Source organism: Rattus rattus, chromosome 9 (genome assembly GCF_011064425.1).
Source record: "Rattus rattus isolate New Zealand chromosome 9, Rrattus_CSIRO_v1, whole genome shotgun sequence".
In the NCBI taxonomy this organism is placed as follows: Eukaryota; Metazoa; Chordata; class Mammalia; order Rodentia; family Muridae; genus Rattus; species Rattus rattus.
The window spans coordinates 91,032,363-91,059,192 of NC_046162.1; the positions used below are offsets into that span (position 1 = coordinate 91,032,363).

Here is a 26,830-nt window from a genome sequence, read left to right on the forward strand (position 1 = left end):
CAATTTCCAGACCTGAGCTACTTTGCAGACCCCCAAAGTCCTTGAATGAAGAGAAGGTCAGGTCCCCAAGAACCTTGCTAAAATACCTAAAAGTTTTACTGTTACCCTTTCTCCCATCCTATGACCTTTTACAAGGGTAAATGTACTCTGGGGAAAAGGAAACAACCAAACTTTCCAGGGTTTACTGAACACTCATTTTAAACTGACACTAGTTCCAAGAGACCCCAAATAGCACTGTGGCCCTCCAGTTAACATAGGGGCTTATGAGTACCAAATGATTAATAGAATTTTGACTGAAATCCAAATCCACTGGGTCCCCAAACCCACCCTGTGGTTATTTCCCCTTTTCCAGAATGTATAATTGGTATAGATATACTTAGAGGTTGGAAAAATCCCACATTAGTTCCTTGACCTGTAGACTGAGAGCTACTACGGTTGGAAAGCACAATGGAAGAGATTGGAGTTGCCTCTACTAGGGAACATAGTGAACCAAACATCATACTCCAACCCTGGAGAACTAGTGCCACCATCAAGGACCTGAAAGATGCAGGGATGGTAGTTCCCACATCTCTCTTTAACTCTTCAGCACAGGAGACAGATGGATCATGGAGAATGGCCACTGACTATCGAAACTTATGTAGTGAGTAAACTGCAGCTGCTGTAGTAGATATGATGACCCTACTGAAATAGATTAACACAGCTCCTGGTACATGGTATTCAGCTACAGATCTAGCAAATGCCTTTCTTTCAGTTCCTGTCCATAAGCACAACCAGAAGCAATTTGCTTTCAGCGGGAAGGGTCAGTAGTACACCTTTTTTCAGATTTACCTCAAGGTTAATATCAATTCTCCAGTCCTATATCATAGCTTAGTTTGAAGGGATCTTGAGCATCTCTCTTTTTATAAAATATCACCCTGGTCCAGCACATTCATGACATTATGCTGACTGAACCAAGTGAGCAGGAAGTAGCAACCACTCTGGACATGTTGGTAACACTTATGTACATGGGAGGATGGGAAATAAATCCAAACAAAATTCAAGGGCCTTCAACTTCAAGGGATAAGTCCAGAGGTGAGATGTATGCAGGAATATTCCTTCTAAGGTGAAAGACACCAAAAAAAAAGCACAAGGTTTAGTGGCCTGTTTGGTTCCAGAGCAGCATATCCCTCACTTTGTTTTGTTATGTCAAGTAACTGAGAAAGCTGCTAGCTTCGGGTGGAACCTAGAACAGGAAGGCTGCTCTACCACTTGAACCACATGATCCAATTGGCCCCTCTAAAATGGTACTTTAGATGACAGGAGCAGTTTATAGCCTTTGGTAGGTTCCTCTAGATGAGAGGAGACCCTTGGGATTTTAGAACACGGATCTATTTTCATCTGTAGACAACTATTCTCCCATTAAGAGACAGTTCTTTGCCTGCTATTGAATGGGCTACCAAGTTACTATCTTATCTGAGCTACCAATCATGAGCTGAGTATTATCTGGTTTACAGCCATAATACCCTGCCCCAGCCCTCAGTACTGTGACCCAGCACTGAGCCCCTGATATGACACCATTCCCCCAGGTGACCAGCCAGAGAATTGGTGGCAGTAGGACAACACTGGACCAGTTCTTCCATAAAAAGGGTGACTCTTAGGCCTTACTAGAATACTCTGGTTATAGACTTGCTTTTCCTCATGTAATGATTCTGCCAAAACTATCATCCATGAACTTACAGAATGTCTTATCCATCATCATGACATTCCATACAGAACTGCTTCTAACAACGTGACTCACTTCACAGCCAAAGAAATACAATAGTGGGCTAATGCTCATGGAATTCATTGGTCTTACCATGTTCCCTACGTCCTGAAGCAGTCGACTTGACAGAATAGTGGAATATCCTTTGGAAGAAAGTTACAATGGCAATCAGACAGAACCCTGGAGGGCTGGGGCAGGGTTCTCCAGAAGGCAATATGTGCTTCAGCATCCAATATATGGTTCAGTTTCTCCCTAGCCAGGATTCATGAATCCAGGAACGAAGAGGTAGAAATGGAAATGGTTCCACTCACTATCACCTCCCCATCCAGAGTCCCATAGGAAAATTTTTATTTCCTGATGCCACAACCTTAAGTCTGCTGGCCTAGTAGCTTATGTTCCAGAAGGAGAGCTTTTCTGCCCAAAACACACATACATTCCATTGAACTGGAAGCTTAAACTTCTTCCTGCAAATTTTGGGCTTCTAGTGCCCTTAAAAGCCAACAGACTAAAAAACAAAGTGTTAGGAAGGGTGGCCCCTCTAGACTTCCAATGGCTAACTGGATTGCTTTGAAGGTCATGTCTTGAGTACCTTCCTTGAGTACTTACAGATACTTTGGGGCATCTCTTGGTGCTACTACTTCTGCATTCCAACATACACTGAAGACCAGTAGCTTTCTAAGCATTCTCTAGGGCTACAGCATAATACTAGGACCACTGGGAAATCCTGTCTTGTGAACTAAACACTTACTGAGTTCGTGGTCCTTCTATCCAGAGACAGCCATTGTTGGACTATCTGGACCACACCTATAGGTTACTCTACTAAATCTAATTTTGGGTGGGTGTGTGTGTGTGTGGGTGTGTGTGTGTGTGTGTGTTAAGTCTGGTTTTTTTTTTCCTTTCTTAACAAAAATTGTTTTACTCCTATTTCTATTATGTTATTTTATTATTTTTGTTCTTTTGACAATTTCACACATATATGTAGCCTATTTCTGAATACTGTCAACCTTCATTTTCTTATTTCACTATTACCCCATTACTCCCCACAATCCTTTTTACACATTTACATTGTCTTATTCAGTGATTCACTGAGTTTAATTAGGCTCACCTGTGTGACCAGGGGTTCGCTACTATTCATGAGAGAACAGTGGGCTCATCAGGTGGTACTCAAAAGAAGACACTGTTTGCTCTCCCTCATTCCAAATCTATTAGTAGTTTAGTTCAGCAAGGAAGGGTAGGACCAAATGGATCCTTCCTAGATATATAAAGACTATTGACAGCTGCTGCTGCTGTGAGATCATAATTTTCATTGGCTGTGTCATGGCCACAAGACAGTACTTTGCAGCTCTTGTAATTCTCTTCTAACCCGTCTATTCTTCCCACTCCTCGTTCACTGAGCCTTAGAGAGGTAGCCTGAATGTCTTTTTGAGGACTGAGCACTTGCCCACCACTTATTCTCAGTATCTTGAGCAGCCATGCAACTCTAAATTTTCCATCCTTCATTACAATGTTTAAGACTCAAAGTAGTGTTTAAGTCATGAACATAAGCATAAGTATTTTAAAGACAGCTTGGTGCTTTATCAATTTAGCTAAACAACAATAGGAAGTTCCCTTCTAGGGCCAAAGACCTTCAGTCATAGGTTTTTAATTAGGTTTACAGTTCGAGGCATGGACTCCCTCTTGTGGAGCAGGCCTCAAAACCAAGCACAGAGCACCTGGTTGTTTCTGTAATGGCTGTGACACTACTGCAGTGAGTACATCTTGCCCATTAATGCAAGACGCATTAATACCTTTCTCCTCCAGCCTCCCACACACCACCTTCTGGCACTGTGAAAGGTAGCCAGCAGGAGAGCTCCCACCTCAGTGCTGGTGTGAAATGAAGATCAGGTAGTTTGATTCTGCTCTCCATTTGTATTCCTTTTCTTGCTCTCTCTCTCTCTCTTTTTTTTTTTTTCTTTTCTTTCTTTTTTTGGAGCTGGGGACCCGACAGGGCCTTGCACTTGCTAGGCAAGCTCTACCACTGAGCTAAATCCCCCCCAACCCCTTCTTGCTCTTTCTTGACTTACTGCCCTACATAAGACTTTGAATACCAAACTAAGTTCAAAAAGACAACTGAAACTTTGAGGTTGTTTGTTTTGTGTTTGTTGTTGTTGTTGAGGCAGTGTATGGATATATCGCTTTAGCTGGCTTGCAACTAGAGCAAGCTAGGCTTAAACCAGAGACCCGCCTGCCTCTGCCTTCAGAGTACTGCCATTAAAGGTCTGCACCACAACACTCAACCTGAGACTGGGAACCTAGATCTCATTCTACATTTTGGAGGAACTGTTCTTATTTTCCCCTTAATTAGTACAATGTTGGTTATAGGTTTTATTCATATGCATTCATTATGCTTTGGTGCATTCATTTTATCCCTGCTGAGCTTTTATTATTAAAGAATGCTGAACTTCTCAAACAAGGGCCTTTTCTGGATCAACTGTGATTATTACATAATTTTTGTTCTTAACTCTACATGTTAGTTTACTTGTCGGTTTTTCTATGTTAAACCAACATTGCATCCCTGGAATGAAACCATAGTGTTCTGGAATTTTTCTTGTTGGAATTCTGTTGAGAATTCCTCAAGTTTTCTTTTTTATTGTGTACTTATTTGGTTTTCTTATCACTGTACTGTTGGCTTTGCAGAATGGTAGCATTCCTTCCTTTCTACTGTTATGTAAAGGAAATTTTTGAATGAATTCAGCAATGAAATCTATATGCTGCTGCACTTTTCTTTGTTGGGAGATTTTTTTATTACTACTTCAATTGCTTTAATGCTGCTTCAATGTCTTTGATTGCTATGTATCTGTTGAAGCTGTTAACATCTTGACTCAGTTTTAATAGACCTAAGAATTTATCCATATTTTTGTCTAGTTTTACCAACTATTTAGAATATGTTTTCAAACTATAGCCTCCTCTGCATTTCCTTGGGACCTGTAGTTAATGCACCTTGTTCATCTCTAATTCGATTATATCTTGACAAGCTAGGGACTTGTCAATCTTGTTTAACTTTCCAAGAGCCAACTCACTTTAATTCTACACATTGTTCCTTTATCCTTCGGTTCATTAATTTCTACTCTGATCATTATTACTTCCAGCTATCCACTGCTGCTGAATTTGGATTGATCTTGCTTTTCTAAGACCTTAAGGTTATCTGGGATATTTCTGATTTTTTTAATAGTAGACAATCATGTCTATAAACTTTTCTCTTAAAACTGTCTTTCAAAAAAATTCAAGATTTCATGAACATAGGTAAAATTTGTGTGCTAAATTAAAGACAAAAAAGCAATAAAGTTTTTTTGTCATTGTTTGTATTGCTTTTGTCTTTGCTTTTTTTGAGGCCGGGCCTCTCTACAGAACACTGGCTGACCTGGACTATGCAGACCAGGCTGGTCTCAAACTCACTAATCTGCCTGCTCCTGCTCCTGCTCCCAAGTACTGGGATTAAAAGTATACATAATAACTACACTTGGATTAATAGTATGTTTTTTAATATTAAGCATTTTGAAAAATGTATTACACAACTATTAAAATCCTCATAGATTACATAACTCAAGCTCAATCTCTCGGGTCAGAAATGAACCACTGTTTAATGTTTTAATTCCTTTGTTTGAAGGGAAGGTTGTTTGTTTGTTCTGGAGACTGTGTCTAACTACTCTATACCCATCATGACGTTGAACTCACTACATAGTTCACACTGGTCTGGAACTCTGCTTCCTCATCTGCCCACATGCTGGGATGACAGGCGTACACCATTCCAGCAGCTCAGAGCCATGTTCTTCAGGCACCTGGACAGCAAACAAGTTGACTTTGCAACCTAGAGTCACTTAAGGAACCAAATTTCAAAAGGACAACATTCTCCTTATTAAAAGCAAATCTTGTAGCTCAGTTCCCAGGCTAGAGAGATGGCTCAGTAGTTAAAAGCACTGGCTGCTCTTCCAGAGGTCATGAGTTCAATTCCCAGCAACCACATGGTGGCTCACAACCTTCTATAATGTGATCCGATGCCCTCTTCTGGCATGCAGGTGTATATGCAGATAAAGCACTCATACGTAAAATACATTTTTAAAACTCTTCAGAAAAAAAGAAAGAAACCTAGCTAGCTTGCTTCCTATTACCAAGATTTAGAATATCCATGCTCTCAGCTGAGCATGATGGTGTATGCCCTTCTTGATCCCAGAACTCAGGAGGCAGAGGTAGGTGGATCTCTGAGTTCAAGGCAGCCTAATCTACAAAATGAATCCCAGGAAAGCCAGGGATAAACGGAGAGACCCTGTCTCAAAAAATAAAATTCATGTTCTACTGTATTATTTTCAAATGCCCAAAAATAAGTCTCTCACATACCTTACTGGCCATTTCACAACAACATGCACACTATAAAATCTATTTTAACATCCAGTTCAAACAGATTTACTATAACCATAAGGCTGAGATTAATTATAAGTTAACTGTGGACATATTTATTTAAACCTACCCTTCAGGAGTCGTTTTAATTTTGCACAATCCACATTGATATACTGTAACAATTCTATATCATGAACATCAACATTGTCTTCTGAACAGACAGTCAACTCCTGTAACCTGAAAAGTAAAAACCAAAAATAATTTATCAATTTAAGTCTTAGAACAAGCCAAGATTCTGATTCAATGGAAAAGGGGTTTATGAATGAAGACACATAAATAAGAACATATTTATTAAAAAAAAAAACCTAAATAATTCAACCAATTTAAGAGACATGACAAAGTGATATTCCAGTAAACTTTGTATTCATATCTTTAAGACTGAGGTCTGGATTCTATTTCTCACATCAGCCATGGCTCTTCTGGAAGAATTAGTTAATTCCAAGATTGGAGCATATTTTCTAATGTGTCTAGGTCTCTCTGAAATTGAAGACAAGGAAATTAGCAACTATTGTAGTCATATCAAAAATCATACACCTGAACAATTAGACAATTAGTTAATTGTTATAACTGTTAAAACTGGGACAATTTGAGTATCAAATTTTCTTCTTTGTAAAAAAATACATTTATTTATTGTGTGTGAGCTTGCATTATCAGTCAGAAAACCAATCGTGGGAACTGTTCTCTCCTTCCACCATGCACGCCACGCACGTCTCAGGGATACCTGCTGAGCCAGCTGACTGCCCCACCCCAGCTTTTTTTTTTCTACATTTGCAATACACATGGTGGGGTGGGGGAACAGTAATAACTGAGAAGAAAATCACAGGTAAGCTTTTCCAACTTTTAGAATCACTTCATTCTAAAAAGGAATAATGGTGGAACAGGTCTTTATCCTGTGTTCCCTGTTTAGATCATACTATATGAAAATGATAAAAATATACAGGAAAAAAATTGAAATATTTTACATTTGAATCAAGTTTCAGCTAGGCATGGTGGCTCGTGCCTATCACAGCCCATTATTTAAGCGCTCAGGAAACTGAAACAAGAGGATGACTGTTAGTTTGGGCTACAAAAAGGAGGGAGGATGGGAGGGAAATAGTGAGGAAGAGGGGAAAGAGCAAAGAAAGAAGAAAATAAAGAGAAAGAACACAATTTAATGCAAAAGGCCCTGGGTTTTAATTCTTACAATCACAAAACCCATAAAGAAATATAGTAAGTCCAATTTAAAAATGAGGAATGATAGAGCCCAGCCTTACGTGGCTGCACACATCTTTAACCCCAGCATTCCGGAGACCGGGCAGAGGCAGAGGCAGAGAGGCAGAGCAGAGGCAGAGGCAGAGGCAGAGGCAGAGAGCCAAAGGCAGAGGCAGAAGCATAGGCAGAGATGTGGAGAGGCACAGAGACAGAGAGGCAGAGAGGCAGAGAGGCAGAGAGGCAGAGAGGCAGAGAGACAGAGAGGCAGAGAGGCAGAGAGAGGCAGAGAGGAGAGAGAGAGAGAGACAGAGGGAGAGGCAGAGGGAGAGAGAGAGGCAGAGGCAGAGAGGCAGAGAGGCAGAGAGAGAGAGGAAGAGGCAGAGACAGCGAGGGAGAGGGAGAGGCAGAGAGAGGGAGAGAGGGGAGAGGCAGAGAGGGCAGAGAGAGAGGGGGCAGAGGAGGCAGAGGGGCGGAGGCAGAGGGCAGAGAGAGAGGGCAGAGAGAGGGCAGAGAGGCAGGAGGCAGGAGGCAGGAGGCAGGGAGGCAGGAGGCGGGGAGGGCAGGAGGCGGGAGGCGGGAGGAGGCGGGGAGGCAGGAGGCGGGAGGCGGGAGGCGGGAGGCGGGAGGCGGGAGGCGGGAGGCGGGAGGCGGGAGGCGGGAGGCGGAGGCGGGAGGCGGAGGCGGAGGCGGAGGCGGGAGGCAGGAGGCGGAGGCAGGGAGGCGGGAGGCGGAGGCGGGAGGCGGGAGGCGGGAGGCAGGAGGCAGAGGCAGGAGAGCCCCATGAGCTCCAAGCAAGCCATAGACAAGCTACACAGCGAGTTCCAAGACAGCTGAAGCTACACAGTGAGATCCTGCCCCTTGCCTCAAAAGAAAGAGAAAAGGGGGGAGGAATTTTTACTTTTGCTATTTCCAATTAAAAATTAGTCCAAGGATTATCAAGTAGGTAAAGTTTTGTGGGAAATATTGGATAGCCCAGATAATATCTATGTCTAACAACTGATTGAACGAGATATGAGACCTGTCTCTAAAAAGAAAAAAAAAAAAAACATCAAATTAAGTATCTAGTCTCTTATAAAAAAGCCAATCAATCTTCTATGTAAGAAAGTACAATAAGGGCTGGAGAGATTGATTAAAAGCACTTGTTGCTCTTCCAAAGGACTCAGGCTCTGTTCCTAGCACCTACACGGCAGCTCACAACCACCTGTGATCTCAGCTTCAGGGGATCCCACACCATCTTCTGGCCTCCACAGGCACTGATACACAAGTAACACATATAAAAACAAACATATAAAACAATATAAAAATGAAACTTTAAAGAGTGAAATAAGCCTATAACAAGACACTTCAGCAGAATAAAGCTATGTTATAATTTTTCAATTAATAAAACAAACAAACAAACAAAACTAAAGAAGCTGTTTTTGGCGTTACAGTCCTGTAATCACAGCTTCTGAGAGAACTGAGGGAGGGCACTACCAAGGCTAGCCTAATGTACAAAATGAGTTCCAGGCCAGCCTGAACACCTGGTGACACACTTTTTCAAAATAAAAAGACTACAGTTGCAGCTCAGGGGTAAGACCTATGAAGCCCTGGGTTCAATCACTAATGTTACCCCTCCCCCTTTCCCTACCTGCCAAAAAGAACATCCATTGACAAGGAGATTGGTAAAGCTCAACTAGTTTTTATGATCTTCACTGTAAATGAAATATAGTAGGTGGTAGTGGTGCATGCCTTTAATCCAGCACTGGGGAGAAAGGAGGAGGAGGATCTCTGGGATGGAGGTCAGTCTGGTCTACAGAGAGCTAGCTGCAGGACAACCAGAGCTACACAGAGAAAGTCTGTCTCTAAAATTGAAAGAAGGAAGGAAGGGAGGGAGGGAGGGAGGGAGAGAGGGAGGGAGGGAGGGAGGGAGAGAGGGAGGGAGGGAGGAGGGAGAGAGGGGAGGAAGAGAGGGAGGGACGGCACACTCAAGTTGGTCACCTAGCTATAAGAACAGTATCATAAAATGCCCCCATCTAAATTAAACCATCACAGTGGTCTGTTAGATGAGTGGTCTAATTCTATACTAAGTATATCAAAACACATAGCTGTATGAAGCATTATCTCATAGATCCCATTTCTATTCAATCCGCACCAAAGCCAATGAAACTCTAGCCACAACTTCTATTCTGGCAACAGACAATATACTACTAGACTTGGAAAAATCAACAAAAGTTGTCTATAAATGAACTAATGCTGCCAAATACCATGAAAGAAGCTTTCGGTGAGTTTAGGGTTTTCTGCAATTAATTAATTAATTAACTTTTTTTGGATGTAGGAGTGCTCTGTCTATATGTACACCTACATACAGAAGAGAGCCTCAGATCCCTTTATAGATGGCCATGAGGCACCATGTGGTTGCTGGGAATTGAACTCAGGACCTCTGGAAGAGCAGCCAGTGCTCTAACTGCTGAGCTACCTCAGCCCAACTTTAGTATTTTCAAAGATGGTACACTTGTTCTTTTTTGACACTCAAAAAAATGAAATTTTCTGAATATTCATGGAAATATTGTTCTATAAAAACAACAACAACTCCTTCATGGATAGACTAAGAAACTGTATTTTCTTCTTTGTTTTTATCTTCAATTCAAGAAATTTTTTCCCAATAATAAAACTAATAAATGAAAAGGTTTGTACTTTCTATAACTTTCCAGAATCTATTTCCCTGTTGGCTCCATCAGTGTATGGTGACTCAGAATATAAAATAAGTTTACAAGACCAGCTTGGTTTACAGAGCAAGTTGCAGGACAGCCAGGGCTACACAAAAAAACTCTGTCTCAAAAAACAAACAGACAAGAAAAAAAAAATCACGGAAATGTTCTATTATACAAACATTAACCAATGATATATTATTAAATAAAATTTTAATTTCCAGGCTGGAGAGATGGCTCAGTGGTTAAGAGCACTGACTGCTCTTCCAGAGGTCCTGAGTTCAATTCCCAGCAACCACATGGTGGCTCACAACCATCCGTAGTGGGATCTGATGCCCTCTTCTGTTGGGTCTAAAGACAGTGACCGTGTACTCACACATATAAATAAATCTTTTTTAAAAAAAAGTTGTTGTCTCTAATAAATACATGAACATGGACCACTCATGGATGAGTAACTAACATTTTAAAATTTTTTAACTTCCTTTTCATAGTCTGTTACGATTGCAGAGACTGTTGTCACCTATCATAATTATAGAACAACTTTTTATTAAAAAGATTGCAAGTGAGTTCTTAAACACTGGACCATAAACTCTCCCATGTTCAGGTGTATTCTCATTCACCTTGCTGGGAAACAAGAGTGAACATACCAGAAGCCCATTTTTGTAACACTAGTAGTCACAGAGAGCGGGGCCAAGGAGTCAAAAGGATTACTTTTCTCTGTATAATTTCCTTCCACTGAGCACCATTTTAAACTAATTTTCTCATCTGTAACATCATGGGTATGATTTTGCTTATCAGTAAATATTTAAACTATTTAAATAGTTTTAATATTACTATTTAAGTAAACTTTTGTTTACAACTCATTTTTAAGCTTTATGTGTTAGGGGATGTGGGTCAGAGGACAACGCTGTGGGGTGGTTCTTTGTATTCTCCCATGGGTCCCGGGAATAAAACCCACATCCAACAGGCTTGCTTCTGTGAGCGCCTTTCCATACCTAGTGATTTCCCCAGCCCAACACTCTTTTCCTTCTCTTTCACCTAGATTACATTTTTAAAAGTTGTTTTATTTTATGCATATGCTTGCTTGTATGTATGTAATATGCATGTGTGTGCACCACACGTGTGCCTGGTGTCCAAACAGGGTATTGAACTACCTAAACTGGATAGCTGTGAGGCACTATACAGTTACTAAGACCCAAACTTAGGTCTTCTGCAAGAGAACCACGTGTTCTTAACCACTAAGCCCTCTCTCCTGCCTCTTTAATTTTTCAAATCATTAAAGATATAGTATTCTAAAACTCTACAAGATAGTTAAATACAAATATTGAAAACAACTAATGTAATGAAAGTAATGTAGATCCTGAGGTCTATCTAACTTAGAAATTTAGAAATGTGTCAAATTCCACTATTTGACATTAATTCCTTGTTTGTTTGTTTCTAGAAGTTTTTGTTTTATTTTTTGAAAGGGGTCTCACTGTGTAGCCCTGACTGGCTTCAAACTCATTGAAGGTTGGTCCTGAACTCCTGTCTCTGCCTCCCAAATGCTCGGATTTTACAGTTGTGAATCACCACCCCAGTACAATACCTTAATTTCTGAGGGGAGTCAATGTGTCTGCCTGTAACTACCTTTCAGCATCATTGTGAGACATGGCATAAACTGTGAAAATGGGACTTTCACATTCACTTAAAACACTGACCACTTTCCAAAGAACTACTTTGTAATTACTTTCTTTTATTTCTATATTGACTAGATTATTTTTTAAGGAAACTTAGGAGCTATGAGAATTAGGTCATTAGAATGTTTGATATTGAGCTAGAGAGATGGCTCAGTGGTTAAAAGCCCTGACTGCTCTTCTAGAGGTCCTGAGTTCAAATCCCAGCAACCACATGGTGGCTCACAACCATCTGTAATAAGATCTGACTCCCTCTTCTGGTGTGTCTGAAGACAGCTACAGTGTATTTATATAATAATAAATAAATCTTTTTTAAAAAAACTATTCTACCAGATTTGCATAGTTCAATATAAAGAATATGTTTAAAGTGCCTAACCAGGACTGGGTATAGCTCTGTAGTAGAGCACTTGCCTATATACACAGGACCCTGAATTCAATCCTTAGCACCGCAAGCAGGAAAGAGAAAAGGTCTGGCCTTGGAGGCATCTTCTCCAAGTCTGTAACAGTATTCATGTTTAAACATCAGTATCTCCAAAGTAATTTTTAATATTACATAATTAAAATGTCAAGAAAAATCAATATATAAAATGCCTTCAAAAGCCTAGCTATAAGTCATTCTGTTAGCTATTTTTATGCAGACAAGAATTCTAAAATGTATTTTACTTAATAGCCCCACATGACTTAGGCACTAACCTTGTAGAAATTCGACTAAAGACTGCATTGAAGTTGTTGCAGCTGAGAGAAAATAAAACCCCAGAAGCAGAATTCCGAAGTTCGGCTGCATGTTGGTTTCCTTCACGGCAGGTATGAAGAAAATGGCAGATTTCTGGTAGCAACTGTTTGACCAGCATTGTTTCATCTAATCTCATTGTGTCCTTTGGTTGCTAAAATGGAAATAATCACATAATTATAAAGCTTTGATCCTACCTGTAAACGCTCACTGTTATAAAAGTTTCAAACATACAGAGAAGCTGAACTAGAAGGAACACGCACACAGCTGTCACTCCAATTCAACAACTGCTAACATCTCCTTGAGTTTGCCACATCGACCTATGTATGGTCAGTAAAGAAGACATCTTCGGGGTTGGGGAGTTAGCTCAGTGGTAGAGCGCTTGCCTAGGAAGCGCAAGGCCCTGGGTTCGGTCCCCAGCTCCGGAAAAAAAAAAAAAAAAAGACATCTTCACCCTGTCCTTACAACTGAAGCCCAATCCGCCATCTTGCCTCAGGCTCCCTTTTTTTTTTTTTTTAATCAATTCATCCTCACTTTTAGAAATCCATAGTCCCCGGGGTTGGGGATTTAGCTCAGTGGTAGAGCGCTTGCCTAGGAAGCGCCCAAGGCCCTGGGTTCGGTCCCCAGCTCCGAAAAAAAAAGAAACCAAAAAAAGAAATCCATAGTCCCTGTGAGTTGTCAATAAGATGACATATTCACTGTGAGTATATCATATTATTTGTCTTTAACTCCCAGAGAAATTCCTGGGTAGGGAGCACATGGCCTCGGTATAATCTGACCAAAACATATATTATGCACCGCAAATAATGCCCATCAAAATACGTTATAAACATTATAGTATCCCAGCCCTTGTGTATGTCAGCTTACCCTCATGAGTATTGTCCAATATAATTTCAACACAATCAACATTCCAAAAATTAATACCATTCCATGTATCCTCTAATACCCAATCCATATTCCATGACATTGAAAATGTCTTCCGTAGCTTTTTATTCAATGAGGATCCAAAAGTGATTCAGAGATTTCAACATGAGTACTGTATTCCTTCAGTTTCTTTATTCTAGAGCAATCCCACCAGACTCCACATATATCATGTTTACATTCCAATTGTCTTGCCCAATTGTCTTACAGATTATTTGATTATTTCCTAAGCAGCAGCAGCAGCTAACTCACTAACCTGACACAGTTCTAGGGTTGTGGTTCAGTGGTATATGCCAAGGCCCTGAATACAACCTCTAACTCTACAAGCAAAAAAAAAAAAAGGAAAAGAAAAAGAACCAATTTCAAAAGCAGACTACGTGAGATAATGTGTAGATTCACTACAGAGGGACACCATGTACACCATGGAAATACGCCATCATCACAATCAGGATATCTCTAAAGAATGTCTGCAATCACTCTCTACGATTATCACCTCTCAATTAAAAGTGTTAACGAAGAAAAAGCTGTGGAAAGTAAAGAAACACTACACCTTTCCACCCAGTACCTGATACAGCAGGAATTACAAAGCACTAAAAACGCTGCCAAGGTCACAATGTCTAAACTGCCAACCCCTCCCCACTATATAATGGTGTTTTTGTTGCTCTTCTCTGTTTTACAGAATAACAGAGGACAGACTAAAGCTAAAATAGTTCCTACTGGTTTAAGTATAAAACTTACAGATGCTGCCTTACAATTCTGAAATATGGCCAGAGATCAATGAGAATTTAAAATATCAGGGGCTGAAGAAGTAGCTCAGTGGTTAGGAGCAATTGTTCTTGCAGAAGAGCAGAAGACCCATGTTCAGTTGTCAGCACCCATATGGCAGCACACAACCATCTGTAACTACAGTCCCAAGGGAGCTGATGCCCTCTTTTGAGCTCCTCTTACATCAGGCATGCACATACATGCATATATACATTCATACACACATGCAGATGAAACACTCATACACATAAAATAAAATAAATGAAACCTTTATTTTAAGGGTTTGAAGTATTATGCAGGGCTGGCCAGCTGGTTCCATTAGTGAGTGCTTATTGTGTAAACCCGGTGACCTAAAGTCAATCCCCAAAATCCTTGTCAAAGTGGAAGAAGAGAATTGACTATCCAAGACCTCCATACATGCACTCCATACACACATACAATAATATAAATAAAAGTGAATACTCTGGGAGCTGGAGGTTTGCTCAGTAGTTAGGAGCATGTACTGCTCTTGTGTGGACTTGAACCTGAGCTCAGTTCCCAGCATACATGTTGGATAATGATTCCCAGTCACCTGTAACTCCAGCTCTAGGGGGATCTGAAGTCTCTGACCTTTGAGGGCACCTACACTCATGTGCATAGACCCTCATGTAAACACATACACATAATTAAAAATAAAAATAAACTTTAAAAACTATAAATAAATAATATGCTTAACTTTTTTTTTCTGGCCCACAAACTTCTCTAGGGAAAGTTTTGTGAGCATGAGTGAGTTGTTTTGGGTTTTAATCTCTTCCCTCTTGAAGACAGAGATGGCTCAGGGGTTAAAAGCATCGAGAGGACCTGAATATGGTCCTTAGCACCCACATGATAGTTCACAACCACTAGTGACTTTAGATCCAGGAGATCTGACACCCCTTCTGGTTCTGCAGGTACCAGTCATTCGCGCGCGCGCATGTGTGTGTGTGTGTGTGTGCGCGTGTGCATTCACACACCCACTCATTCACGCAGGCAAAACACATATTCACATGAAATAACTTTAAAAAAATTGTTTTAAATGTCTTCCCTCTAGATTTACTGTAGAGAACTCATATAAGAGAGAAGCTATTCTGAATAAACGCAAAATTCTGTATTCTGTCCTGAATAAAAAGAAATAACTAGAATAAATGGAGTAGGCAATTTTAAAAAAAATTTACTATATAGGCACCTACCTGTGTTTAGGAAAGAATTAAGATTAGGGAAGAATAAAAAATACTATATACAGCAGAAAATGTCTTGAAAAAGTTAAAGTTTTAATTGAAACAAACAGACACAGCTACTCAGAGGCAACCTGGGAAAGAACTGCACGGTACTCAGTGACGCCTCCACAGGCCTATGAAAACTCTCACATTTACACAAATCTTCGGGGAGTAGCTATCCTCAGAAGGACAGCTTCAAACAAAGGACAGAGCCCATTTTGGGAGCTGTACAGAGTTGAAACCGTATCATGAAGGCAGGAAAGGAAGACTGCCCTCAGTCTGCTGACCACATTCTTCCAGCTATGCAAAGTCACAGGCCTAATAACATCTAAGAAATAATTAAATCAAATAGTGGTTCCTTCATAAAAAATGTTTTCTTTAAAAAAATCTTAAAAGACAGAAATGGGGCTCAAACTTAACATTTTAAATAAACTTATCTATGTAATTTACAAAAGCTGAGAGAATAATTTTCTCTAGACTGTACTACCATTCAATTGTATTAACAGAATTCATATTCATCTTCCACAGACAAAGACTCGTAGTGTTTCCTCAGTGTCCCGTTCTGACCTTTTGGTATGCTCATTCTCAAGACTGAATTCACAAAACCTGCCTACTGTAGAATGAATTTACTTACCCCAGCAAGACATTTTTCCAGTGTATCCAATATGATCAACTGAGAGAGATACAAGTTTTTTTCAGCAGCTTCTCCAAATATCCTCTAAAAAATATATTCAGAAAATATGATTAGCACTTCACTACAAATTATCACATACAAAATATAAAAGACTAATGATCAAGAAAAAGTATTAATCTTCCAGTTTCTCTTCTGCATTCAATGATACTTAAGTCTATCATTTCTTCCTTTACCCTAATACTCAAAAAATAAATTCCTGGGTTAACAGAAATAATGGTATTTATTAAAGCCTTCCATTAGCTATATAACAGTAAAACATGCTGCTTTATGTTTTTTAAATATCTATAATCTGGCCAGACATAATGAAAAGACATTGGTAGTCCCAACGCTATGGAAACAGTGGCTAGAGTTCGATTAGAAGTTCAATGCTAGCACTAGGGACATAATAAGTTTAAGGCCAGCCCAGGGTATATTACGCACTCTACTGGGGATGGGGGAGGGACAAGAAAGGAAGAAGAAAGGGAAGAAGGATATGTAGATAAATAATGAATCAATGAGAGTTTAAATAATTCGTGAGTTAGAGGTCTGAACCTGTCCTGAATCAGCATTTAACCATCCCCTCCTACAAAACAATTAACCTCTTAATTCTTATTAAAACAGAATACATTGATTATAGTGAATCTTAAGCTTTCACTGCTTTCAAACTGAACCCTGTATCACCTACCTACTTACGAACAAGATACCGTGACTTTCATTATACAACTTTTCTTTTAAATGTTTTCTACTTTATCATTATTGTATGTATGGGTGTAGGCACTCCACAGTGCCTATGTGGAGGTCGGAGAATGACAACTTTCAGGGGTTGGTTCTCACCTTCAACCAGTATGTTCCAAGGACCAGTGACAATTACCTTTACACGATGAGCCACCTCACAGGCCCTGTAATTTTTCAGTAAGTTCTACGTGAATGCCGACATCACGACAGTGCTAAAGAAGGTCACAGATATAAACTACTGCAGTGTGACTGGGAACCAGCCATATGCTCAGACGTAAAAACACTGACACTGTGCTCCACAGCGGGCAAAGAGCTACACAAAACAGTAAGTGCGTCCTGTACATCACTTCACAGTTTCATAAAAGGTCTATGCTTGGGGTTGGGGATTTAGCTCAGTGGTAGAGCACTTGCCTAGCAAGTGCAAGGCCCTGGGTTCGGTCCCCAGCTCCGAGAAAAAAAAAAAAAGGTCTATGCTTTTTAGAAGAAACTACCTTTCCCTATTGGGCTGCCCATGCCTCCGGTTCATCAGTTCTGTAACTCTGGTATTGAACCACTTTCTTAAAAGAAATTCTCCAAAGATGATGTGACTAGAAAACACTGAAGCCAATCCTCAAAATCTACAAAAGAGGCTGCTTCCCAGCTCAGCACAAACAACACAAACCGAGAGAAGCTGTTGTGAGTTAGGAAACCATCCATTTGTTGTTTGGATGAGCATGAAGTAGATTCTTACGAGCTGTTAGAGGAAGGGGAGCACAGGGGCGGAGCAGCAGCAGTGACTCCTGGTACTGGATGGGAAGGATGGGAGGAGGACAGGCAGCTCTCAGCATCGGGCTCCCCTGATGAAATCCGCTGACTGCTAAGATGCTAAGAGACTGCGAGAGCTGCTCCAACACAGACTCTAGCACCACCCAGCCTGTTTCAGGTTCCAGGAAGGGCAGAGAAAACTCTTTAACGCAGCTGTAAAAAGTGATCTCACGTTGTAGAAGTGAAAGGTCATACTCTATTCACTGCGTAGTTTGGACAGGGACAATCAATAAATACATTTAAGGAAGCAGCTAACAAAAAGCATGTTAACAGTCTGTACCACACAGCTGGAGGTGTAGCTTAGGAAGGAGGGGAGAAGACTCTGTATTATGATTAGTTTACATACAAAAGAGATATAAAATTCTAATTCTCAAAAAAGAATAATGAATAAGAGAAGCTTCAAAAGGAAAGAATAAAAACCTGAAGTCAAATTTCAAAGTTACATTTGTACTCATCCATAAAATAGTGACTTACCGCTTAAAGCCTAAGAGTGTCTTCCACACTTTAAGACATGCTCTCCAAACTTCCAAATCAGAACGAAAATGAAGCAAATTCACCACAAAGCAGAAATCCCGTAAATCAGATACTCACCATATTGTTAACATTCTTTAGAATGGTAGTGAGTCCACTGATGACCAAAGAAAACTTGTACTTGGAAATGTTGATCAGACACTCCTTGTTGTGCTCCGTGCTGACTTTGGTATGTGTGTTCTGCTGTCCTGTTTTTATTGGAAGCTAATAGGGAAAAAATAGTAAGATGTTACTCTTCAAAATGACTAAACACATATTTTCAGTGAAAAGTCACAACTTTTTAGGAAATCTTTATCAACCAAACCTATCAATATTTATATCTCAATCTATAATTACAGCGCAATATAGAATTTAGAGCAAATCCTAAATGGTTTATCAATTTTCACTTTTGGTTTTCTTTCTGGAAGTCATAAACCTGTATCTGTAAAGTCAAATCTTCTACCATGTGCTTTCCAAGATGATGACCCACAGAGCCAGGGCTATGTCCTTTTAGCTACAAATTAAGAGAATTCTGCAAGAAATACACGTAAGTCTTTAGTGTATACATTGATTTCAAGCACTTAATAAACTACAGACCAAAAAACTCCAGGCTACAAACCCCTAATCAATAAAAAACAACAGCCAGTTGTTTAAATATAATAAACTCTAAAATCATGAACAGACTTAAAACTGACCACAGTAAAGATAACCAACCAAAAAACCAAGGCAGTAGCAACACAACCTAGAAATTCATCTCACTGGGGTTCAGAGCTAAACAAAGAATTCACAGCTGAGGAATGCCGAATGGCTGAGAAACATCTAAAGAAATGTTCAACATCTTTAGTCATAAGGGAAATGCAAATCAAAACAACCCTGAGATTCCACCTCACACCAGTCAGAATGGCTAAGATCAAAAACTCCAGCGACAGCAGATGCTGGCAAAGATGTAGAGAAAGAGGAACACTCCTCCATTGTTGGTGGGATTGCAGACTGGTACAACCATTCTGAAAATCAGTCTGGAGGTTCCTCAGAAAACTGGACATTGCACTACCTGAGGACCCAGCTATACCTCTCTTGGGCATATACCCAAAAGATGCCCCAACATATAACAAAGACACATGTTCCACTATGTTCATAGCAGCCTTATTTATAATAGTCAGAAACTGGAAATAATCCAGATGCCCTTCAACAGAGGAATGGATACAGAAAATGTGGTACATCTACACAATGGGATACTACTCAGCTATTAAAAACAATGACTTTATGAAATTCATAGGCAAATGGATGGAACTGGAAAATATCATCCTGAGTGAGGTAACCCAATCACAGAAAAACACACATGGTATGCACTCATTGATAAGTGGATATTAGCCCAAATGCTCAAATTACCCTAGATGCACAGAACACATGAAACTCAAGAAGGATGATCAAAAGGCGGATGCTTCACTCCTTCTTTAAAAGGGAATAAGAATACCCTTGGGAGGGGATAGGGAGGCAAAGTTTAGAACAGAGGCTGAAGGAAGAGCCTGCCCCACATGTGGCCCATACATATACAGCCACCAAACTAGATAAGATGGATGAAGCAAAGAGGTACAGGCTGACAGGAACCGGATGTAGATCTCTCCTGAGAGACACAGCCAGAATACAGCAAATACAGAGGCGAATGCCAGCAGCAAACCACTGAACTGAGAACAGGACCCCTGTTGAAGGAATCAGAGAAAGGACTGAAAGAGCTAAAGGGGCTTGAGACCCCATATGAACAACAATGCCAACCAACCAGAGCTTCCAGGGACTAAGCCACTACCTAAAGACTATACATGGACTGACCCTGGGCTCCAACCTCATAGGTAGCAATGAATATCCTAGTAAGAGCACCAGTGGAAGGGAAGCCCTTAGTCCTGCCAGGCTGGACCCCCCAGTGAACAGGATTCTTGGGGGAGGGCAGTAATGGGCAGAGGAATGGGAGGGGAACACCCATATAGAATGGGGGGGGGGTTAGGGAGATGTTGGCATGGAAACCAGGAAAGGGAATAACATTTGAAATGTAAATAAGAAATACCCAACTTAATAAAGATGGAAAAAAAGAAAAGAAATTCATCTCACAGGAAAACAAATTCTTTGAAGGGCTCGCATTTACACTAACCTGTAGATGAGCTCAATGGCACTGTCTAGAAAAGCATCTCAACTCAGAAGCATAATTCTGTCCACGAGCATGACAACTGAATTCGCTGTTCTATTCTTAGATGCTGGTGATGCTGAGTGAGAAGCAAGGAGGCTCCTCTGTGAGACCACACCCAAGACTGAGTTTCCACTTGAAAGATGGATGCAAGAAAAGGTGGGAAGAACAACTGACATGCCCAAATGTTTACTAGTCAGTAGGACAGAGTTAACTTGACAGCAAAGAAATACCAAATATACACGGGATGAGGATGTAAGGAAGGCAGTGCACAGAAACTATAGAATTATATAACTAACCATAGAGAGGAGGAAGCTGGGCAGTAGTGGCACATGCCTTTGAATCAGGATTAATTCAGGAAGCAAAGGCGGACAGATGTCTATGAGTTTGAGCCCAGTCTGGTCTATAGAGCAAGTCCAAGACAACCAGGGCTACACAGAGAAACCCTGCCTCAAGAAAACAAAAAGGATTGTGGAGGAAAAAAAGATGAAAACTCAAAAAAGGGAATTTTCAAAGGTGAAGATGAAGTGTGCTGGATTGAGTATACTCGGCCCATAGGGAGAGCTACTGTCAGGAGGTGTGGTCTTGCTGGAGTAAGTGTGCCACTGTGGGGGTGGGTTTGGGAGGTCTCCTCCTATGCTCAGGTTCTACCCATTGCAGAGGAGAGCTTCTTAGTTGCCTGAGGATGCCAGTCTCTCCTGGCTGCCTTCAGTCAAGATGAAGAACTCTCCGCTCCTTTTCCAGCACCATGTCTGCCTGCACGCTGCCATGCTTCCTGCCATGATGATAAAGGACTGAACCTCTGAAACTGTAAGCCAGTCCCAGTTAAATGTTTACTTTTAAAAGAGTTGCCATGGTCATGGTGTCTTTTCACAGCAATGGAAACTGTAACTAAGGGAGCAACAATACAGCTTGTAAATCTAAATCTCCCCAGCTCTTCCTTACAATCAACAGAGAATCCAGAAGAATAAAACTGCAATCTTACACACATCCACAGATAAACAGAAGGACAAGATTCCCCAAGTACAAGTGTGCAAATGTGTAAAGTGTGAGTTTGTGTGTGAGTGTATGTGTACAAATAGGACCCAGTTAACACAATACTAGGGTAGTGTAAGTATATACACAAAAGGCAACAGAAAGCCTGATGAGTGAACAAACAGATTTTCCCAAATGACAGTACATTCTCAATGGAAACACAGCAGGCCTACTTAGGAAAACAAAAAACAAAAAAGCAGAGATGTTCAAATAGACCTACACAACAGGACCATGCACTAGTCTGAAGAACTGTGGCATATTCTAAATCACAAGTAATAGAATTTTCTGCAATGATATGCTGTATCTGCAATGATCAGGACCTTGGCCACTAGCCAGCTCTGCATTGCTATTGTAAACATCTGTACTATGACTACTCCAGATGAGGAATCAAAAGTTTGATTTTATTTAAATTTAATTTTAAGTAGTTATATAAGATGATGCAGCTATCAAATCCTATTAGGCAATAGTGTTCTAAATCATCCAATTGAAGAATCACTTATTCCAAAAAGCAGCCTATTTTAAAAAGAAAATGCTGAAATTAAACTCCAAATTGACCAGAGAGTGAAAAAACAGGCAATTATTGGGATTAGATAAAGGGAAGTAAGAAAAAGGAAAGTAACCAAGAGAACTGCAAAAGAACGAAACAATCATGTTTTTTTTGTTTGTTTGTTTTGTTTTGTTTTTCAATTTTATGAACTTTAACTTCACCATGTAAGTTACAGAAATCCACCTCAGGTCATCAGACTTGTTGGCAAGCACCTCTCCAGCTCAGTCATCCCACTGGTCCCCTAGACCTTCCCAGTCTTCCTCCTTCCTCACTGTGTGCACACTTCAACACCCTGCTTGTGCTGCGCTGCTTCCCCGTATGCACCTGCTCAAACTCTGTGCTAGTACACTCCCGCTCCCACCGCACAGGAGTCACAAGCCCAGCAGCGCTTTCTGGGCCCACTCAGGTACTGACACCCATTTAGGGACATCTTTCTTATAAACTCTATCATTATCCCACTGAGACTTCGTTATCTTATGGCCTATTGTCCCCTTCCTCCCTGTTTGAACTAATGTCCTGTGTCTGGCCATCCTCTACAGAGTAATCTCTCCTGTTCCATTCACTTGTCTGACTCTGCCTCGCCTGCCACATATGGTCACTCTTTTTCTGTCTTATGCTGCTTTCCTCCACAGGGATCCCTTTTTCATCTTGATCAGGCTCTTACCCAAGTGTGTACACAGATGCCTACTTGCTCTGTGGCTTTTCAGCTTTACAGAGGGAGAGAAGGAAATGATGGAGCCAGCGTTTTCTGTGCAAACGGTATGACTGAAGTTTAGGCTGGTAAGAAACAGGCTCCAGCTGGGGTGGTAGATATCTGGGAATTAGCTTTTGAATTTTCAATAGTGGTTGCATAAATAGGTTATTTGTGGAGTGAATATAAATAGGTTCTATAAAACTTAAAGCTTCTTTCTGTGTATGAAAAACTTGGGCAGCTGTAAATTCAGAACAGCAAGAAAAGAATAAACTAAAACTTAAGCATTCACAGGAAAATGAATTCAATGGAATTAACTTCTTGACAAAATTAGTTTGGCTTCATGCAAATACCTTTGCCTACAGATGTTTTATAATCTGTATTATTTTTAAAATGGTAATTATGTAATACCTGCTTTATGAGCACAGGATTAAATTACAGGCTGTTATCCCACTCTGCCCAACTTTAGTGATTCATGTACTATTAGCTTAGCCATATCCTGTGCCATGTATTCCTGGCTTAACAATTTGCAGTTAGCTTACCTTTTTCATTTAACTTTGTTATAGGAATAATAGCTTTGTTTGGTTGCCAATTATATACTTAATGACATTAAAATAAAGCAAAGTTCATAATTTTAAGTTGATTAAGCACTGTGTAAAGCACTATTACAATATATAATATGTAACCAATAACACAGAATCTTCTGGGAGATGTGCTTAATATAACCAGCTACAATATTCAGGAGTAGGTTAATTTTTTAATGTATTAATAATTAATAATAATGTGTATGTCTATGTACCATGTACATACAATGCCCTTGGAGGCCAGAAAAAGGGAGTCAGATACCCTAGGACTGGAGTTTAAAGATGGTCATGAGCTGCCATATGGATGCTGGGAATCAAGCTAGGTCCTCTAGAAGAGCAGCCAGTGCTCTTGACCACTCAGCCTATACTCCAGCAAAGAATACACTTTATTAATATGTTTATTTCCTAGTACCTAAAGATGAATGTTGGGTGTTCTTCCTTCTCGTGGAATATTTTTCCTTTGCTTTTTTTCCTGTGTGTACACTAAATGAAATGTAACGTCATCCCTAACTTTCACTACAGTCTGAGAAGCCCTTTAGAAATTCAATAGAATGTACCCAGAAGCAAACTTTTAGTCTGTGACCTTTCAAAGAATTTTTGAGTGAAACTAGAAACAAACTACTCATTGTTCACAGTTCTTTGTTAAATGTTAGGCTTTCTTCTTCATAAATACCTATTTGCTGAGATCTTACAGTAGATCATATTTTGTGGGGTTTTTTAGTTTTTGTCTTTGTTTTTAAAGATTTATTTATTATATTTAAGTACACTCTCGCTGTCTTCAGACACACCAGAAGAGGGCATCAGATCCCATTACAGATGGTTGTGAGCCACCATGTGGTTGCTGAGATTTGAACTCAGGACCTCTGGAAGAACAGTCAGTGCTCTTAACTGCTGAGTCATCTCTCCAGCCCAATCATATTTTGTTTTAAATAGAGATAATTCAAAGGTGATTATTTTTCCTGATGCAACTAACCTCTTTATATTCTATTATGTCCAAAGATATCTCTATATTCTATTATATCTAAAGATATGTAATACAGCATACTTTAGAAGTTTAATTCACTTTCCCCGATTGTGAAAGTAATAAACGCTCATTGACAAGAAACCCATGAAAGAAAAAACAAACTTTCAAATACATTTTGCTCAAAAAAAATTTTTCTCTAGAAAATTTTCATCTACCCTAGACTCAAACTCTATTGCAGTCAAAGATGACCTTGAACTTCTGATCCTTCTGCCTCTAGCCCCCAATTACTAAAGTTGCCAGCATGTACCACCATGCCCAATTTTACACAGTGCTACAGACTGAGTCTATGACTTCATGCAGGCTAAACAAGTACTATCAGCTAAGCCACTCCCCAGCATGCCTATATGATTCTTGTGACAAATGGACTTAGCCACACGATAGGCTGTTTAAAGCTTATCACTCTTGCACTTTAAATTTCATGGTAGCAAGAAAGATATCTTTCTCAAAAGTCATTTTATCCTTTGATTAGAAGGTTTTATAAAGGCAATTAATGTTTGTTGAGTAAAAGAATAAAATACACTGCCTTTCCTATTGCCTTTACCCACCATCTATTCACTACTGGGATAGTGTGCCTCGGACTGTGGTCCAGGAGCAACAGGAGGCCTCTGCTAGTCTACAGACAAAGTACAGTGGATTCGGAGGGAAGGACTCAACAGCCATTTCCTTTGCCTATATTTTAAAACCTGAACGATAAAATAACATTTCCACAATAATCCTATTACTTAATAGGTGACTATCTCCATAATATAAACGACCAGGTTCTTGGCATAATTTTTCAATCAAACATTACTTCCCAGGCAAAGACTTACATTTGGACCTTGCTTAGCTCCATACCAACCTGCCCTACAGAAAGGCAAACGCACAGGAGCTTCCAATTATGCCTCATTTAAGAGTACACTTTTACATTTGTTTTCCCATTTAGGCATAATTAGCAAATAAAAATTTAATGTATTTAACTTATATAACAAGTTTTCAATATCCTGTGAAATCATAACCACAATTGAGATAGTCTGAATAAAAATGATCCCCAGGCTGGAGAGATGGCTCAGTGGTTAGAGAACCGACTGCTCTTCCAGAGGTCCTGAGTTCAATTCGCAGCAACCACACGGTGGCTCACAACCATCTGTAATAAGATCTGATGCCCTCTTCTAGTGTGTCTGAAGACAGCTATAGTGTACTCATATATAATAAATAAATCTTTAAAAGAGTTCTAAAGAACATGCTTCAAGCAGAAGAAAAATGAGACAGAAAAGTCAGATTCGGGCTGTTTAGCTCAGCAGTTAGGTGCACTGACTGCTCTTCCAGAGGTCCTGAGTTCAATTCCCAGCAACCACATGGTGGCTCACAACCATCTGTAATGGGGTCCAGTGCCTTCTTCTGGTGTGTCTGAAGACAGCCACAGTGTGCTCATATAAAATAAAATAAAATAAAATAAAATAGCCAGATCAATAAGGGGGTGGGTAAAAAAAAGGCAAATAAAAGTCTTATAAAGTAACAGAAGTAAGTTCAAATATGCCAGTAATCATGATAAATGTAAATAAAATAAACATTCCAGTTAGAAGAAAAAGTCAAACTCAACAAGAAGTGGAATGCATGCAGCTTGGTGGCAGACGGCTTGTTTGTCCAGCACATGCAAGGTAGAAGAAGGTAGGGAGGGAGAGAGGTGGGAAGGAGGAAAGGGAGAGAAGAAACAAAGGCACAAAACACCAGAAACAGAAGATGACTTCACAGCATGAGAGTCTGACTTCTGCGCATCTAATTACATACACATAAAAAAACTGACATGTCCATTACTCTGGACTAGCGAGATGGCTCAGAAGGTAAGAGCATCTACTATCCAAGCATGGAGACCTGAGTTTTGCTGCTGGTACTCAGGTAAAAAGCTGGGCATGACTGTGCACGCACCTGTAGCCTCACTGACATTAAGATAAAAAGAATGGAGGACTGCCGGGGCTTGCTGGCTACCAGTCTAGCTCTAAGTTCAGTGAGCCCTGTGTCAAAAGAATAGGGCACAGTGACAGAACAGAACACTCAATACCCTCCTGTGGTTTATGTGTGTGCACATGCATAGGTATAAGCATGTGTGCACATACCACACATATATGAACACACAATAAAAGAAGTTAAAAAAAAATCACATCAAATTCAGTGCAAGACTGCCTAACATGTATCTCTTTCAGTTATACAATGTAGTAAAGGGAAAAAATTAGAATGTAGAACTTGACCAAAACAACACATAAGAATTATACCCAATAACCTGAAATTATACATTACTTTCAAGAACATCTAAAATCGGGGTTGGGGATTTGGCTCAGTGGTAGAGTGCTTGCCTAGGAAGCAAGGCCCTCAGCTCCGAAAAAAAAAAGAATTAAAAAAAAAAAAAAAAAAAAAAGAACATCTAAAATCTTTATAAAATGAACATCATGACTATCTAGACTCCAAGATGGCCCATAATTATTCCTACACTGTAGTATCTATAACCTTGTATAATTCTTGCACCATATATGAAAGCTGTTCTCTATAAGATAGACGGAGGGTCGAAAAAAAAAAATGTGGCTTCTGATTCTCTCAAAACATTCACCTTCCACAATGCCCATTGTCATGTGTTCAAGAAGACCTATCAACAGGAGCTGAGTAAGCAGCTAGAAATAGATTGGATGGATGGATACATGGA

The 26,830-nt window shown here is 40.0% G+C and overlaps 1 protein-coding gene across 2 annotated transcripts in view; it reads right to left on the minus strand.

The window, feature by feature from the left end:
* Nf1 (neurofibromin 1) overlaps positions 1–26,830 on the minus strand; it is a 230,850-nt gene that overhangs the window by 171,290 nt on the left and 32,730 nt on the right. For both annotated transcript variants that reach the window (XM_032911686.1, XM_032911687.1), the window contains exons 2-5: positions 18,181–18,324; positions 16,012–16,095; positions 12,420–12,610; positions 6,246–6,352 (exon numbers count right to left, since the gene is read on the minus strand). In XM_032911686.1, the coding sequence (XP_032767577.1) occupies positions 6,246–6,352; positions 12,420–12,610; positions 16,012–16,095; positions 18,181–18,324 (526 nt within the window). The remainder of the gene's footprint in view (positions 1–6,245; positions 6,353–12,419; positions 12,611–16,011; positions 16,096–18,180; positions 18,325–26,830) is intronic.